Genomic DNA, 18,266 nt, shown 5'->3' on the forward strand with positions numbered 1-18,266 from the left:
AAGGGCATTCTTACAGAGGAAGACTTCTTTACCTTTCTATTCATTCACTACAGCCCCCAAATAACACCAAGCAGGAAGCTTCAAAGGGAATTTAGAAAGGTAAAGTTGATTTTTCTTTTCCGATGTAGAGTCCAGATTTATCACTGCAGAACTTCAAAACTAAAAATAGAAACAGTAGTGGCTTGTGGGTTAGTAATGTTTCCATTAGTGCAAACACTAAGCAAACAAAAAATATGGCTTAGAAGATCACAGATACGTGACTGAGATTTGAGTATGTATGTTAAGAATAAGTTATCTGATTTGGGGAAAAGTCCTAAATGAGCACAAAAGGAGAAAGTTCAGGTCATGCTGACATTAAATACCTAAAAAGGGCAGTAAAATCCTTATTATTGAAGCTTGAAAAGACATTAAGTCAAGAGGAAATTGTGAATACTAATCAAGGCAGTTAAATAGTATCAATATGAGTAATGGAGACTAAGAAAGTGGTATGCTTTCCCCAGGCCCCTATCCCTCACCCCCCAACCTAAAATCAAATTTGATAAAAGCTAATTCATGAATTTAAATCATTTAAAGTATCAAAAAATATCCCTGGAGAGGGAAATACAGGGTGAATGTATATGATGGAAAAACAGGGCCATTACCTATGAATTGAGCTGCTTCTCTGTGTATCTAAAGCATTAGGTTAAATTACATCCCTGGAGTACTAAATAAGTCACCAGACAGCCCTTACAACATGAATTTGGTGATTTGTCTGAATAGGTGTAAATCCAAAGCAAGCTCTGTGTCACTGGAATAAGCCTGCAGTTGGCTGAGATCCCTGCACCCGTGCTTCTGTGCTCAAGCCACTGCACCAGTTTCTTCTTAAATCTGAGTATCTTCAATGGCTCTCTGGAGAAGTTTTGCTAAGGAAGCTGTTTCTGAAAGAGCTGATGGCAAGGGAAAATTATTCCCTATAAACTTCTTTACAGGGTTCATTTACTCCCACTATTGCAATAACCAATGACATTCTCCTGATACCAAAACAAAAGCATTTACTATTGATAAAAGTCTCTGGGCTCTATTTCAATTATTTTATCTTGGGTACATCACTATTAAAAACAATTTTTCCACAGGACATCTCACAAGGCCATGACATGTGAAAACCCTTTTCAGCACACAGATATAAAAGCAATTTATTCTGCAGCTGTACTGGCTTCAAAGCTTTATTTAAAAGTTGGGACCTTAAATTTCCCATTTATTTGAAACTTGATATTTATTTCACTTTCAGTTAATGCCTACTGCTGCAGCTAACAAAAGGGAGAATTCATTCAAAACCAAGGGCTTAGTGATTTAGCAAATCTGATTGATAAATCCTGGAACATATAACCTTAATTACCTTCTATGATACTTTAAAATCTGAAGCTATTGTTGGATGATGTTTGTGGATAAACAGTTTGGAGAAAAAAAAAAGACAGAAAGAACAAACCTCAGCTGCTTTCTGCATTCTCAGCCTCTAGGAGCAGATTTTGAGAATGCTGAAAGTTACACAGATTGAACTTTATCCTGAATGATATTATGAAAATACCACCTCTGTAGCTTAGATGTTCCTTTCAGTTAAGGAATTGAGAGTACATTCAGTTTAAGAAAAAATAAGATAAACTGAGTATCAGTATAACAGTTTTTGCACAGCCCTTGATGGTCAGTTTACCTCAATTTTTTAGCTGACTTCACTGCTGGTGTAAAGTCACTCCTTCAAATTGGTAAATCCTCAGCTTGGCAGAGCTGTTATCAGTTTCCCACAAGCAGAAAAGGAAAGTTTCCAAAGAGCCAGCTGGAAACAAAGGTTTATCAGTTCCTGGTACACCTCTTACTGTGCCTTCATTTGCATCATGGAGCAGTCTCAAAGCATGTCATGTGGTATGTTGGGGTTTTGTGCTTGTTTGTTAGTTTACCTGGGGTTTTTAATGAATGAAGGAAACTGAACGGTACACTCTTACTGGCAGTAGGTGTTCAGTCTGTGGGACTAAGACTGGGGTGTTAGTCCAAAATCCAGGAGTTCAGCATCAGCTGTTCTGATCTACAGATCTGTTCTAGTTCCCCTAACCTTCCTGCCAACACAGATATTGCCAAAATGCCACCTGTTCTGTGGTCTTTACTGCTTGTAAAAGTATTTTGTTCCCTCCTGGTTAACCTGGTGCTGAGAGCCTCACTAGTTCATCTCTCCCCTGACTCTGAGCAACAATCACAACTTTGCACAAGTACCAGTTGCACTCAGACTGCCTTTTGCCTGGCCAACTAGTTGGCTTGACAATCCAGGACGTTACAGTCTCAATGCCTTCACCCATGGCAATTCCCCAAAACCCTCTAAATTTCTGTGAAAGTTTATGGAGAACTTTGCCAAGCCTTTAGTGGCATTCTTCTATGTTTTTGTTTCCACTTCTGCCTATCCTTGCTACTGCTTTGGTTGAAATCTTTGCCAAACCTCTCAGGTTAGTGCATTTCCTTCTTTGTACTATCCCAGCATGGCAACACAATGCAAAGCATTTCATTCAGTTACACAGAACCCTCTAGCTAACAGCCATTTCAGCTGCACACAGATTCATTTTTGTGGAGAACAGAAAAAGAAAGGGGAAACATTCACAGATCCCAGAACCCTTCTTTATTTGGAAGAATGGCTTTTAAATGAAGTCAAGCAGTATCTTGTTTTATCATTCATTTATTTAGCAAAGAAAGGAATGAATTCAAATACCCCACACAATGAACACATATCTATTCCCTGATATCAAGATGCAGATCTGCTTGTGAACAATTTTAAATGAATCTGTTTTCTTACTACTGAAGTAATCTTGTACTGTGCATGGATTTGTGCAGAAGCAATATATTTTGGGCTCAATTCTGTAAACACATTAAAATAAGTAACTTGTTACACCCATACCACTGAACTTGGTGTGGTTACTTATGTGATGAGTAAAATCATACTCAAGAGCCTAGCTTTTGCAAATGTAAATTTAGGCATCCAAATGACTATTAGACATGTGTCTCTCCAGGCTCACTACAGCGTTGAGCAAGAGACACAAGCCCTCACCAGGATGTAACTCGGTCCATCTAAGGATGTTCTCCCAGGTGAGACATAGAGGGTGCTGGTGGCAGCTGCAATCAGAAGTTGGTCGGATGCCTCAAGAAGAGCAAGATAAGCTTGGACCAAACTGTTTACGGAACTGATCTCATACAGCAAAGCTATTATGCATACAATTAACTTGAGGAATGTACTTATGTTGTGCTGGTTGCAATAAAACTGGTCCCACATTTAAAAAAAGTGATTATATTTGTTCCATATTTCTGAGGGAAAAAAAATATTGAAGCATTTATACCCATTAACTTTTTTGTTGCATCTGGGACCTCTTACTCTCTTTTCTGGTTTCAACAGCCATATGGTCTGATGCTCTGAGAAGTTTCTTCACTTAACCTAAGTGCTTTGGTAGCTCTTGATTTGTACATTGACATGGTATTTTTCCAGAGGTTACTGTGGAGCTCTGGTCAAGCTAACTAAATCCACAGTATCCTATACCCATCTGAGACTTTAATCAGTACTGCTTAATAGCCTGGAAATCAGAGCCATTTAAGCCCCATTCTTTCTCCCACTCTCCTAAGAAAATCCTAATCCTAGTCAAAAATCTCTTGATTAGTTTTAGCCAAATGACACTGCTCCAACAGCAGGTGACTGCAAATGGCTGGAAAAGCTTCCACGTAAAGTAACTTTAAATGACCATAAAAGTCATTAGACTCAAATCAAAGTACAGGATAAATCTGCAAGCACAGGAGTCCATTTTCTAAGAAACCAAGGAAAGTGCGCTGTGTATCAGACACAAAAATAGGCCCAAAATGTGTACTCAAACACAATTCTACTTTGACTTATCCAATGAAAGTATACAGTGTAAAGGATCAGACTGGCAATCCTGCTTCCTCCTTCACTCTATGTAACAGGGGTATAAAGAAATGGATTCACACGGAGAATTTTGATCTATCTGTCAAAATGTTTGCATTCAAAGTAGAGAAACATTTTTAAATTTATGCAATCAGTATAAAAGTGGTTTAGTAATATTAACTATTGGCATCAGAGGTAATACAATTATTTATCAAAAAAAGATCACTTTATACAAGCAAAAGGTATTTAAGCATGGCATTTAATTGGCAAGGGAGTTGGTTTTCCCTTTCCAAAAAGAGAACATTGCTGTAAGAACCAAATTTTTCCCTTGTGCACATTTGAGAGCTCTTTTGGCTTAAACAAGATATGCAGGAAAATGTCTACTCATTACATTTTTGGCAAAAGAAAAGTAAGAGCTTTCATGGGGAAATCTGATTTTCACTATAATATGTGCATCCTATTTAACAAAAAAACCCCAAACCTAAATAAATTGAAAATTAAGAGACTGAAATTTGCTTTGCTCCATGTCTTAGGAAAGGCTGTATTAAACTACCTGGGTAGCTGTGTACAATTCAGAAGGTGAAAATACTGATATAGCCAGTGCATGTGGGGTTCTTGAGAATTACCTAAGATACAAATACCTAATGGCTTTAAAACCTGTTGTCTCAGAATCTAGCTTGACCATGAGATCTTGCCATCAATTTTTTCTCATTGAAGTGCTGTGAAATTTCCATGTTTACCCTGCTGCTTTAGACAGAGGTTTGAATATACCTCTACCTGCAATTTAGAGCAATGAAATTTAGAAAGCTAAATGACAACGAAAGTTTTAAAACAAACACTTTTCCAACAATTTGGTATGGTGTTTAAATGGCATCACATGGAAGTTGCTCAAAGGTCTGGAACACCTGAAATACTCCTTGGGGAGATGGAAGTATGAGCAGCCTGAGCATCTGCTAAATGCACTTCTACCTATGATCATGCAGACTTAACCTAGGGTATTACCACATATATAACACGAATCTAACATATGTATCTATCCATGAAAATAATGGAAAATAGATGACTGTAAAGATAGGCGTGCTTCAAACTACTGAAGAGTTAAAAAAAAATAAAGCTAATTTCAGATAATTTTCATTTTAAAAGTTTAAAATAAAAATACATAGTTCAAATATTTTTAAGATATTGGTTTTCATAACTAATAGTCTAAATATAAAATCCATAAGCCAGAATAATGTGCTTTTAGTACAGGGCAGAGAGGAACAGTGTTGTGCATATCTGTGTATGTGCATGTGCTGCTTTTTCTTGGCAGTGGCAGCAATATAGATTTTATTTTCTTTATCTTACTAAATGTAAAATTTTATCTTTTGGCATGAACAGAGTGATTCATGTATTGGACTGGTTATGATTCCAAAGGCTTTCTTTTTTCCTCTATCTGTTTCACTACATTTTCTTGCAGAGAAAATTTCCTCTTACCCAGGGCAATCACCTAATTTCTTCCTGGAAAATCAAGTCTAATAAACAGTAAAAAAAAATAAAATCACAAATTATACAGAACCAGCATTATTATACTTTCTGGAGATGAACTGGGGTGAGGGTGGGGTGATTTCTTTTGACTGAGAGGGAGAACTATTCAGCTGGAAAAAATGGGCATCTGATCTTAATTATTTTCATAGATGCTAAATGTGCACCCATTTTGCTGCACAGCTTTTCAAAGACCACTTGCTTTGCATTTTTTCACTTTGCTGCAGAAGAGAGATAGGAAGCATAGTGCTACATTCAATTCTATCCCCATTCAAAAATGTTGCTCATTGCTATCATTAGAGATGGTGTTTACCCTTGCTAAAATCAATGCTCAAAATGCAGTCTCACATGATCAGTGTTTCTTGGTACTTTTTGCCTTTCTTTATTGTGAATCCTTATAATCTGTACATGTTTTTATCTATTTGCCTATCATAGTGTAACCTAATGATCAAGGACTCTAAACAGAGAACGGAAACATTTCCACTCTGTTTCTCCTTGCATACAGTTCTGTACTCCACTGTGATGATCTCTGCATCTAGCATGGTCAAAAACATGAAAGCCCAATTCTTTACACCTTAATATTCATTTTTAATTTCTTTTCATAAGCTTCTGAGAATAGCAAATACTGCCTTACTACTAAGTACTCTGGAAAATCTGACCCGAATCCCTGCCCTTTTTTTTAGTCATACACCTGGAATTTCAGATACAAAAATAACAATGTCATGAATATGGGTGAAGACAGAACAAACAAAAACGGCATAAAAATTCTTTGTGATTCCTCATCTGCCACTAAAAAAGGAATTAAAACTGATAACTTAAAACTCAAACAGTATTTTAAATATTTACATCAATGAAGTTCAACAACATAATCACTTAAAATACCATAAGAATGTTCCTCTAGGGGCTGACTAGCATGATTGGACATGGCAGCAAGATGAGATGCTTTGCAAATACATCTGTGTTTTTTGAGCCACCTTTGCTTGTCAGACATGTGCATATAAAGTGAAAGCAGAAAGAGAAAAGCAGACCTATGACTATGCCTGTGTACCCCCGAGAGCCTGAGATGGTACACAAGATGGTGCAGTTGTATCTTTCCATGACCAGCCTGATGGCGAGTGCTACAGCAGAGTGAGGAATGGGTTCCCACTCAACGCACCAAGGAAAGGGAGCCTGGGGAATGCCACGACTTCTGTAAACCTGCCTGCTGCAGCAAGGCTGTTTACTAACACCACACAGAAAAACCTTCCAGTGTGCCTTTCCTATCTGCCCTCCTCCCTTGGCCTCCCTGTGGGACATGCCCTTCCAGAACCTCCCAAAAATTACACTGAACGAGGTGAAGGCTTTATGTGAATGGGCGTAGCTCACAACTGGAAACCACTAACCCTGTAGCCTTCTGGGTTAATTACAAGTTTATATCACTCAGTACGTCCTTAGTGTCTGCACTCTGAACTGCAGCTGCAGTGATGTACAGGCCAGGAAGATCAGCCCTACAGATCCCAGAGCTGCAGAGCACTGCTAAATCACCACGTTTCTTCTTGTTGTTCCCAGCACCCTGTGAGCTGTTTTTGGTGGTGTGAGCTTCAGGAGACTGCACAGAGGGCTCCCATGGCTAACAGCAGAGATCTCTTTTCAGACCTCATGGAAATAAAAGACAATACTTAAAAAGAAAATTAGATTTGTACTCCTGGCCTAGATTTAAGGGGTAACATTGTGGGTTCTTTTAAAGCTCAGGAATTACTCGTTAGAGCAATCTGACTGGAAGTTAATGAAACTGAGTTGAAGCAATGCAATCCTCATGAGTGGTCCAGCGACATCAAGGGATCTATAGCTGCATCCAACACTGAAGGCCAACCTTGCACTCTGCAAAGAAAACATCATGTCACAAGCAGGTGTTTTGGGCTTTTGGCAGCAATGGGACATTGATGGCTTGGATCGTGCTTGAAATGTCTCTGAACTTCATCTCTGAAGCCTCAATCACATGAGCAGTCAAGTAGCACAGGCCTTGGGGACTGGGGAGTTACAGGAGGCCAGAAAATACACAAGCCCATTAGTACTCATCATAATTATTGAAATCTGTAAAATAGGTATTAGAATAAGTCTTTGCAGTGAGATGTGGATTGAAGTATTTGTTTCTCTCCTCCAAAATCAGGTTGTTCTTGTTAAATGCCTGGGGACAAAAAAAAAAAAAAAAAAAAAAGATAAGAATATGGGAAGAACAGAGCAACCGTAACTACTAAGCACCCTTTCACCAAGTCAATTTTTGTGGCAAATATCTGTGTGTAATAAATCAGTCCAAAATGTACTAAGAAATACCTGCATATTTACAAAAACTTGCTTTTGCATCTATCTTTTTGCATAATGACGTTCTTATATAAAGCAAGGCTACTCAATAACATAAACCCAGGCACTTTCTCCCAAGTATTATAAAACTAATTTTACAATTAAAAATAGTTTTAATCATACATATCCAGTTTTTCCTATTAGAATAATTTGCTCATTATCTTTTTACTGGGTAAGAATTTTTTTTTTTTTACTGCATTAATTCCTTGATTTTCAAATGCAACATGTAGGAGAAATGTCTGAAGGTCTTAAGAGGGTAAATCTGGCTTTTTTAAAAAAGTGACATGAGTATTTAGAATATGAATTGTCAATGGCTGTTTTTGTTTCTGTAGCTATCCAGAGAGACAATCAGTGGAATTTGGAAAACCCTTAAATTAGGTACCTATTCCACTACTGATTACAGAATTTTGTTGCCATTTTTAATGAATTTTTTTAAAATGTCTTTAATTAGAAAGAAAAATGTAGAAATTTAAAACTGGGTTATCTAAGTAGGATTTAAGAAAAATCCTCATTTACAAAAACCTGCATGAACAAACTGTGTAATCTGAAGATACAGAAACAGGTATTTTCAGAATGCTCATTCTTTCTTAATTCAGTATATCTGAAAAGCTATTCTAAAAGGTCAACAAAAAAAAAAACTGTTTGGGAACAATTATCATATACAGATGTCATGCCAGACTCAACTACTGTAAATCTGTACCATCCATTTACATATATTTTGGGTATGAACAGTAACTGACAGTCTGACCCAGAATATATTCACCAGATACATCTCCTGTATAAAGACATAGCAGAGGAAGATGAACCATAGCATTGGAGCCAAAGGACTACTTTCAATATATGTCATAATGACTATTAATGGCCCAATTTATTTCTTGAACAAGCCACTAGGGATCACAATCAGGCTAAAAAAGCTCTACAAAACCAAACCTGAGTTGTCTGTTTTCTTCCAGGAAAGGCTGCTACCATATAAATTACACATGCACACAAAATCAAACTTCCTGTGTAATAGGGATTGACAAAGGAAAGGACCTATAATTACAATACCTCAAGTGAAATCTACTTTTGTCATTAACAATCAGCATAATTTGAGTCCAAATGCCACTACAGAAAATTAGTAAGTAGAATTCTTTTGATACAGCAGAACTGTTGCATAGGACAATACACCTTGTACATTATAGATCTCACAATCCACTTCTCACCTTGATGGCTTCTACAGAATCATATTTGTCCAGCTTGTTAATATGGTTGGTAATGCTGGTATTTAGAGGAGCTGGTGACACCGGATGGATGACAGTTGCATCATGGGACTGTTGCTGATACCGTTGGCAGTAAGTGTAAACAAGCAGGGTAAGAAGGCAACCAAGTATTGAGCTACTTAATCCCACTGCGATCATGTGAAACATATTGAACTCTGCAGAGAGGAGATCAGAAGACAGTCTTATTTTTAAGGAAGTAGCAATAAAGGCTTAAGATTGGGGTAAAATGTAGGCAAGTGCTTGATTCAAATAAGGGTAAGGGAAATTTCATGTGTTTCCCATAAACATCTCAAGTGCAATGGTTTATCCCTACAGTAGAAAATGCACTGCACTTCCCTGAAGGGATCATTATAAGAATCTTAGATACTCATACATCTCTGTCAGTATTAAGACTGAGATTTTTGAAAGATGCTTAAACGAGTTCAGAACCCAAATAACAGAAGAATGAATTGCATTTTGTACGTTTGAATAATTCAGCAAAATTTTTCTTTGGACTGTATAACACCTTATTATATATAAATTATGTATATAAGGTACATACATAGCTTTTTGTTTTTTTTTTTCTTTTCAGTGAACTACAGTACAACCTCCCTGTTGTTCTTCTAGGTCTTTCTCTTACGTTTAAGCACTTGTGGCAGAACTAACAAAATCCCGGTATCTTCGAATTGCAATCCTGCTTTCCCTAAAATGGTTTCCATATCCCCTTTATTTGGTACATGTCCCAAAGCAGTGGCACACATTTTTTTCCATTCCTGCTTTGATTCTTGCTAGGTCTCTCTGTTTCTGTCTTTGATAAGTGGCTGACTTTTTTCCTTCTCCAGGCTTCAGACTATTTTTCTAAATGTAAGGGAGGGGGTAAGGAAGAAATGGTAGTGTTTAAGAGGAAAATGGGAAGGTGGAGTGGGGGCATGGCAGACAGAATGGGTCTTTAAAGCTCAGTGTGCTTTTAACCATTGCAACCAGAGAGTGCAGTCAACAGCTCAGAACCCATCAGTCTCCTGTCTGCTCTGCGCTTCAAAAAGATGCTATGGGATCAGATGAGAGGAAATCCTCTCCAAATATGCAAGGATTAAAATTGAGAGGAAGCTCATTGCTGTATGAAACTGCAAAAAGGAATGTAAAGCACAATCATCCTCTGATGTTACTGGACAGAGATAACAGATGTTGCACCAGAAGGAATAGCTCAAAATGAACAAATTGAACTCCTTTTCGCTCTTATTTCAAACTGGAGCTGTGGGTTTTTTTTATTAGGAAAGAGGTATTAGTAAAAAGCTCATGTTGGAAATTTCACCTTAACATTACTGAAAATTTGTTTGTGGTTGCCTAAATGCACAAATGAAAGATTTTAAACTGAAAGAATGGCACTAGTCTGGAAAAACATCTGCTGGATGCTTTTCACTGTAATACAGAAAAATAGGCCAGCTCATGTGTCCCATTTTTGCAGTGCCTAAGGTAGGACCTTTGCATGCCTACTGGGTATTTAGAAACCCAAATATTTAGGTGACTATCTTGACTGCCCCAATATATAAATTATCACTGACATATCCTCCTACACTTTTATGAGCGTTTCCCACTGCTGTAGAACTTGGCAAAATGTTTTCAGAGTACCACTGCTACAAAAAAAAAAATCAAATTAGATTATTCTGGCTCCTATAACAAGTTACCATGCATGCTAGTACCATTGTATAACCCCTGTGTTTTCATTGTCCCTTATTAGGTTAAAAATGCAGTTTATCTGTGCATGGAAGAATACTAGGACCGGCCAGAGCTATTACCATGATGACACAGACTAAGTGTGATAGCTCAGCACAAAAAAAAAAGGTAATTTTTCCTTTTTTGTTCATCTTACTATTGTTTGTTTGAGGGTTTTTTTTTTAACAATTCTCTCTTTAAATATTTGTTTTGCTAATATCAGGACTCTCTGGTATAGAATGTTTTTCTTTTTTTTTACTTTTTAGTTTTGTCTCTGGCAGTGAAGCTGAAAACGATTCCCAGATACAGTCTGAGCTATTAAACGGGTTAGCAGGCTGGCTTTCTGCTGTTTATTTTGAGTCCCAAAGAGGTTTGTGAAATTATTATTCTGAAAAAGGTGGAGTAACTTTACCAATTTTGACGTACTGATAACTAGCTTATAGTGGGAATTTGGTTTTTGAGACAAGGGTGACTGCCATACTGAAAAGGAAGAAAATACAAACATCCAGTAATACACGTTCTTGTCTCAAAGGTCAGCAATGGCAGATGGATATTTAATGAGAAATCCTGTAGAAACTATTTCTCTGTTTCTCTACAAGTGTAAATAATGAGAATAAGGCATTTTGAAGTTAGAATAAAACTATGAGAGGGCAAAAGGTGAAACAAAAGCACACAACGGGAAATCAATATTTCAGTATTTAATAGACATCTGGAGCTGAAAACCTTACCGCCACATCGTTTTTCTTCTATGCTGCTGGATCGTGCCACGGATATTTCTAGAAAAATAAATAAACCACTTATGCTGAGAAGAAAAAAAATTACAGAGGACTACTAGTTTGATTAAAACAGTAAGGATTTAAAACTTCATTATACTACACTCATTACAAATCCAAAGTACTAAAGATTTAGATTAGGTGGTAGAATTAACATAGAGGTCCCACGACATCTTCAGGTTTCTTAGTTTCCCAAGCAAAACCATCACTATATTTTTAATTCTTGACTCAAAACGTCTCTGGAATTAAAAAGATGAAGTGCAGATGAAAACTTTCTTTGTGGAGTTTGAACATGTTGAGAAAGTGTTGATTTTCTGAACAGTAAAATTAATGAGAGTTTAATTATCTTGTGTTCAAATGGGCTCATTACTTGTATAAGTAATGTCTAGCACTAATGTGAACAGAGGGAATATACAAATCTTCAAACAAGATGACTGCTAATTTCATGGGTCTCAAGTTGTACACTAATAAAATGTAACTCTAGCTTGTATCCTTACCATTTTGACATTGGATACCTTCTGTATAAATATTGAATAAAATCTGTTTGCAATCAAATGTTTCTACTTTTTATTTCAGAATCATGGCTTCTGTGAAGGGAATTCCTGCCTTACAAATCTCTTGAACCTCTCTGAAAGTGGCAATGATCATGAGGATATGGGTGGGGTAACTGACAGTCTCCCTGGATTTCAAAAAAGCTTTTCAATTCTTTACCAAAGGCTATGCAAGCAACAAGTGAGATGAAGGAAAAGATAGAAAACAAGGTAGTACTGTGTACCCAGCTCTTACAGTGGAGGAAGGTTACCATTTCTGCAGGGACCTAGGCTTTTCACCAAAGGTCTAGAAAAGCAGGAGGCAAATGTGGTTTTGAAGTTTGCTGATAATACAAAGTTAAGGGTAGCATGGACAAGGGTGTGAAAAGCTACAGAAGGGCCTTATGAAGCTAGATAATAAAATAATTAAAGAAACAAATGTAGATTGACATAAAGCAATACATACTGTAGAAAGCTATGCTAGCTTCACATATGAAATATGGGTGGTGACCTGACCATTACTACTCATGAGTGAGGCTGGGAGGTTATGTAAAATTTTTCCATGACAGAATCAGCTTAGTGTTCAGAAGCAATCAAAAAGGCAAACCAAATGCTAGGTACTACCGACAAAGCAATAGTTAATAGGAGAGGATATCAGCATTATGGCACTTTACAAATCTATGTGCTGTCCGCACCACAAATGCTGCATGCAGCTCTGGTTTACCCATCTAAGGATGTCTCTGGTAGAACTAAAAAGCAGACCAGAGAAGGGCAGCAATGATGGCCATATGTATGCAACAGCTTCTGTATGAGGAATTTAGAGTAGGCTCTCCACTGCCAAAAGATGATCCACATGCAGCTACTGCTAAAGGGACCATAATTTTTTACCTTTCTTCAAATACTAAATCAATACTAAGTATTTTCAAAATGAGAAAGTATCAGACCTGACAGGACAGCTTTGTCAGAGAGAGTTACAGGCTGAGAGCATACTTTGTCATGTTGAGACTATTTATTCACAATCCAAACAAACAAAAAAAATGTACCAGAAAATTGTAAAGCTCTGAAAGGTGATGCTGACAGTGACTAACTCGGGAAGCTGAGGAGTTGACAAGAAGTAGTTATTTTTGCACTCATCCAGAATCACTCTGTATACCAAGTTCTGTAGAGGAACAAAGCTAAGGAAAGGCAGGAGGAGGCAACATGAGGTTGGACATGACAGCACATTAGCTGAAGAAAGGAGAGAGGTGAATTAGAAAAAGGAATGGAGGGAGAGAGGGAGGGATGGACAGATGAAGGGAGGGAACTGTGAGTTGGAGGACGTGGAGGAATGAAAGTGAGCTAACCGATCACAAGAAAGCAAGCTAGTTTGTCTAAAGTGAGCGCAATGGGCATGACCTTATCTGCTATGATATGGGTATTTGAGGAGGAGTGGCAAACAAACCAGAAGGGAGAGAGAAGAGGTGGCTCATTTCAGATTCTGAAAATGCTTACTTTCCAAAACCAGATGAAGTGCTTATATTGGATTAAGCAGGGTATTGACAGAATGTGAGTATTAACAGAGCTGCTTCAAAAGCCTGGGAAAAGGGGGAAAATACAGTGTGGGAGTTTTTGCTTTCATACTTGCCACATTGGTTTTGGAGGAGAAGATAGTATTCAGAAGTTAAAGCATTATGCACCATCCATAAAAACAGTATTTTATTTGTTGATTTGTTATAGTGTACAATATTGTACCGCAGTAATGGGGAAAAAAAGGTTGCTGCACTGAGTAAACATAATTACATTTCAAATGATACATTAAAATGTAAATTTCTCTGTGAATAGACCACTAGCTTTTCTTAATGTACACAGGTGGAGAGATAACTGTTAACAGCAATTCAAGGTGGCCACCCATACTGCTGTGTGGATTTAAATGACTGCTGTGATTTCAACAAAAATAAACAGTACAGTCATGAGTTTTGACAAATGCTACAGAATAATACATGGATGTGATTATCCATAAGGTACTTAGCAGTCATGGAGGAGATGAGGACCTGAGGGACATTAATAATATTTACCTTTCTAAGCAGTTATTAATTTAAAGGACTTTGTGAAATGATTTCCAGATTAACTACCACAGCACCCATGTTTGTATATGCAAACGGCAAAGCCTAAAGGAACGTTTCTCTAATAGTTGTAAAGTCTCAAAACCACATAAGTAAAAAGCAAACTATTTTTCCCCAGCTGTCTGTAGTCATTGGTACACCCTGCTACCGAGCACGAAGTGGGGACCTGCAGAAAGCTGTGACAGTGACTGACCCAAGTCCCAGGCGCTGACAGTAGGGACAGCACCACAGCACTCGGTGCCATGGGGCAGATTTTCATGTAGACACCAGACTCAGCAACATGGGCTCTACACAGTAGACCGACACGCTTTGCCTGACAAAAGGCAAGTTCTGCTCCAGCTCTAGGCTCTGCACAGTGCAGTCTGGGAGAGTACTACACCTCGCTTCTGAAACGTTGAGAGATTTCACTAATCCTTCAAGGAGCAGGCTGATCTCACCTGGTATAAAGTTGGAGTCCAAAGCACAGGCTCGGCTCTCTGTGGTGTTGCCTGTGCACTGGCTGCCCACAGGAAACAAAATGATGCACTGACGAACACGGAACTGGAAGCCAGATGAGTCACAGTCAGACCACTCGGACCACTCGGACCAGCTGTCTGCAACAGGCAGAGAGACACGCACACAGATGCTGCAATCAAAGGCGTCAAGTACACTGAACGAGAGACAAATAGCTTGTATTTCTGAATTATGACAGAAGGCCTCATCCCCAGCCTCCACCAACTAGCAGAGGCCAGCTCTTTCATTACAATAAAACAAAGGCAGTTTGGCTTTGGGAAGTCTCTGAAATACAGAGTGTGATGGCAAATTTGTCATAAACCTATTATGGCTTTGGCTTCTGCCATGGCCTTTGCATGTGGAAGTGAGAAGTCAGAAATGAGAATGGTGGTGACTGAAAGAGTGATCACTGTGAAGCTAATTCCAGTCTAAGTCATCGGCACAGACAATGACACTGTTTCTTATGTACCTGAGAAGTAGCAATGAGAGCTATAACAGTATGTCTTCCAGGTCTGAAACAGGATGTTCATTTAATCATAAACACATCTGTATCTTGCAGATTTACTCTTTTTTTTAGTTTTTGTTATTTCAGGTCCATTTCTTTAAAACAGAGATAAAAGAACTCATCAAACATTCTCACCCCCATACGGTTCATTATCAGCTTCTATTGTTTCTCTGTATTTCTTCCTCTGCCAATGTAGTTTTAAGACATTTTTATTTCATGCCTGTGTGATCTCAAAATACTTCCCTTAAATGAAGTGAATTGATCTCATTCCCATGATGGTCTGTGGGTTTACTGAGCTCAGCTTTCTTACAATTCAAGCACAAGTCTTGCTTTCATAGCTTTCTGAGTTGGCAAGTGTAGCAGACAGTTCTCTTAAATGTTCTTCTTTCTTCTGTCAGGTTTCCCACTGAGATAGATTTTATGGTTTTGATATGGAATAAACAGCCCTACTACCCCTAAACCAAACTTCTTCTTGCTTCAAAATGGTAATTGATTTTATGCCAATATGAAAAAAAATACAAATTTCATTTTGCTTCAAATAAAAAAATATATAGTAACCTAACTTTGTTTCAAGTTAAATCAAAGAACACTGAAATTTGCAAGTAATTTTGAAAATTCATGAAACTTTTGTATATCTTTTGTGAATCAGGTGAGAAGTCAGGAAAGCCTTACACTGTTTTGGGCCCCTTTCAATACATTGTGTAAATCCAGCACAGAAGGTTCACAATTACTCATTGGCCATAGAGTAAAAATTTAAAAACAGTCATCTAAAATTTAACAGATTCTGATAGGAATATTTGGGCTTGCAGTCTCAAAAAATGTCAGGCAATAGATGTTTTCCATGATAGTGTTGGACATTCACTACCTGATAGCACAGTAAAAAGAAATGGATGGAGGAGACTGACGTAACTGTGGTGCAGAAAATCTCAAGGTGTGTTCCTGGGACCATTTGAAGACAATGATAGAAGAGCGCTGGTTAGAGAGAGCAGCAATCAGTCCTAGCAGCCTATGGTTCAGATGCACACCATCGCTTGTGGAGTTGTTCATAAAAGAGATTTACTCAGCAGCTCAGATAAGAGCCTGGATATTGGTATTTAAGAACAATTAGCAACTGTCTGGACTGGGGCCTCCTTTGAACAACAGGGCAAATACCCTGACACAAGCAGCTAATATCAGGCAGTAGGATCATGTTATCGTGAGGAGCAGGAATTCAAAGCTCTGTCCTTTGGCTCTTCTACCTAGGAGATGTCCTCAGAGAGCCTCATTTGCAGCGTGGGTAGTAGGAGCATGGAGGCAGAGGATATAATGTAGTTGGATCCTAATTCAGAGGCTAAGAGAGCTGAAGTGGGAGTCAAGCAAATGGACACTACTTATGTAGTGTGGCACATCCAGGAGCTGCTGTTGTCACTACCAGTATCAGCTGCTGGATCTAAGTAAACTAAATACACAGATCCTTACTTTAAATATTTAGTAACAATAAAGCCCTCCTCATTGAAGTTTAAAGTAATGCTGCTCACTGCAAGTCTTAGCCCAGTTCTCATTGCTGGCAGAGAGCTTGCTTAAGCCAATACTCTTTCCCAGTCCTGGTAAAACTGGCATATATGCAGCAGCTGTCAAAATATTCATGAACATCCTAAATGCAGCCTGCTAGCTGGTACACTCTGCAGCCCCATCTTGTCCAATGTGCTTTTGGCCCACCAGGTTCCTTGCTGAAGCTGCTACATCCTGTGATAAAATAGGAACCTCAGAATATGTGTAGATTATGCTAGGTCACATACTGGTTGGCACACAGAGGCTCACACACTGGACAAGGCTACTGTTTCAGTCTGCCCTTCAGGGGTCCTATAAAAGACTATGCACATCAGGACCTTCCCACATATGTAATACAGGACATCTCCCTCCCATGTTGAGTCCCACAGTGCAGCCCAGGCACTACAGCACAGATAAGTCAGTGGGTCTCGTGCCATGCTGATCAGCTCCACCTGGCAAACAGAATCACAGAGGATAAAGGAGAGAACCTCAGTGCAAGTGTGAGAAGAATGGACATCCCTGTAGTCACGGATCCTGGTACCAAATCTGTGTTTTGAGGGGTGCCACTGTTAGGAGCTCAGAGAGTCACACAAAAGTAAGGCACTCAAGACTGACAGCTGTATCATTTCAAATTGTCAGACCTGCCCTTTGTGGACCCACTATCTCTGACATCACAGAGATGCTGAATCCACAGCTTTTGCATCTATTTCTACAGACTCACTTATCCTGCGTCATCCTTTTGATTTCATTATTTTCGAAGTATCTGAGGCTCTCTTGCACCTCAGGCAGAATCCTCAACTTGCTCCTCAGTACTTTGCAAAAGTCATGAGAATGGAAAAGAGGGGGTGGGCTGAAGAGGTGTTTAATCTGGAACTGCTTTTCACCTCTAACATGGCAAGACTTATTGAGATGTTATGTCTTTTTCCTACAGAGTCTTGGCTGGCCTTTGAAGCCAGGTTAACTCCAAGCAGCTCCTGAAAGATCCTTTGGTGAAGAAAGCACCTCAAAAGGATCAGGCCATCAGTCCGTAAGGTTATAAATTTCTTTTATGCAGAATTACACCATCATTTGTATAGGCTCAACTGCTTTATCCATTATTTCCATGTGTGAGTTAGCAATTCAAGGACAGAAGATATCTTCCCCTCTTACAGCAGCAGTAAATAGTCTAGGTATAAAACACTCTTGTATTCAGTAAGACAGACACCATTGCAACTAATTAAACTGACTGATAAGCAAGTATAAACCACTACTGATCAACAGTACAGTGCTTCCGTTCATATTAATACAGTTGCAAGTTAAAAGAAAAAAACCAAGATTTAGTGATACAGCTTTTAAAATGAAAGATGAGGAAAACTGATTTATTTTGCAGACACAAGTCTGTTACTTTCTTTTAAGTGCATACGTGCATACATTCAGTTAGATTTGCCATTAACACTCCATGAATCCTCAAAATTTCCTTAGTATCAGGATTCCAGAAATTTCAGTTTTCTGCTAGTTATATTTGGCCAAAAAAAAAAAAAAAAAGAAAAAATGTACTATTGCAAATGCCAAGAAATCTTTGTTCTTTTCACAACTTAAGAAACATTTCAGTTTTTGCATATGCATTTCCATGTTGGTT

At 38.3% G+C, this 18,266-nt stretch overlaps 1 protein-coding gene across 4 annotated transcripts in view; it reads right to left on the minus strand.

Moving 5' to 3' along the window:
- Window positions 1-2,679: 2,679 nt before the first annotated feature.
- Window positions 2,680-18,266, minus strand: part of SEMA5A (semaphorin 5A) — a 316,989-nt gene continuing 301,402 nt past the window's right edge. For all 4 annotated transcript variants that reach the window (XM_061369678.1, XM_061369679.1, XM_061369677.1 and 1 more), the window contains exons 20-23: window positions 14,559-14,714; window positions 11,445-11,492; window positions 8,968-9,179; window positions 2,680-7,592 (exon numbers count right to left, since the gene is read on the minus strand). In XM_061369678.1, coding sequence (XP_061225662.1) covers window positions 7,473-7,592; window positions 8,968-9,179; window positions 11,445-11,492; window positions 14,559-14,714 — 536 coding nt within the window. In that variant the 3' untranslated portion in view covers window positions 2,680-7,472. The remainder of the gene's footprint in view (window positions 7,593-8,967; window positions 9,180-11,444; window positions 11,493-14,558; window positions 14,715-18,266) is intronic.

Source organism: Neopsephotus bourkii, unplaced genomic scaffold, assembly GCF_033783945.1.
Source record: "Neopsephotus bourkii isolate Nb327-2 ecotype Australia unplaced genomic scaffold, CSIRO-AGI_Nbou_v1 NB_1508, whole genome shotgun sequence".
NCBI lineage: Eukaryota > Metazoa > Chordata > Aves > Psittaciformes > Psittacidae > Neopsephotus > Neopsephotus bourkii.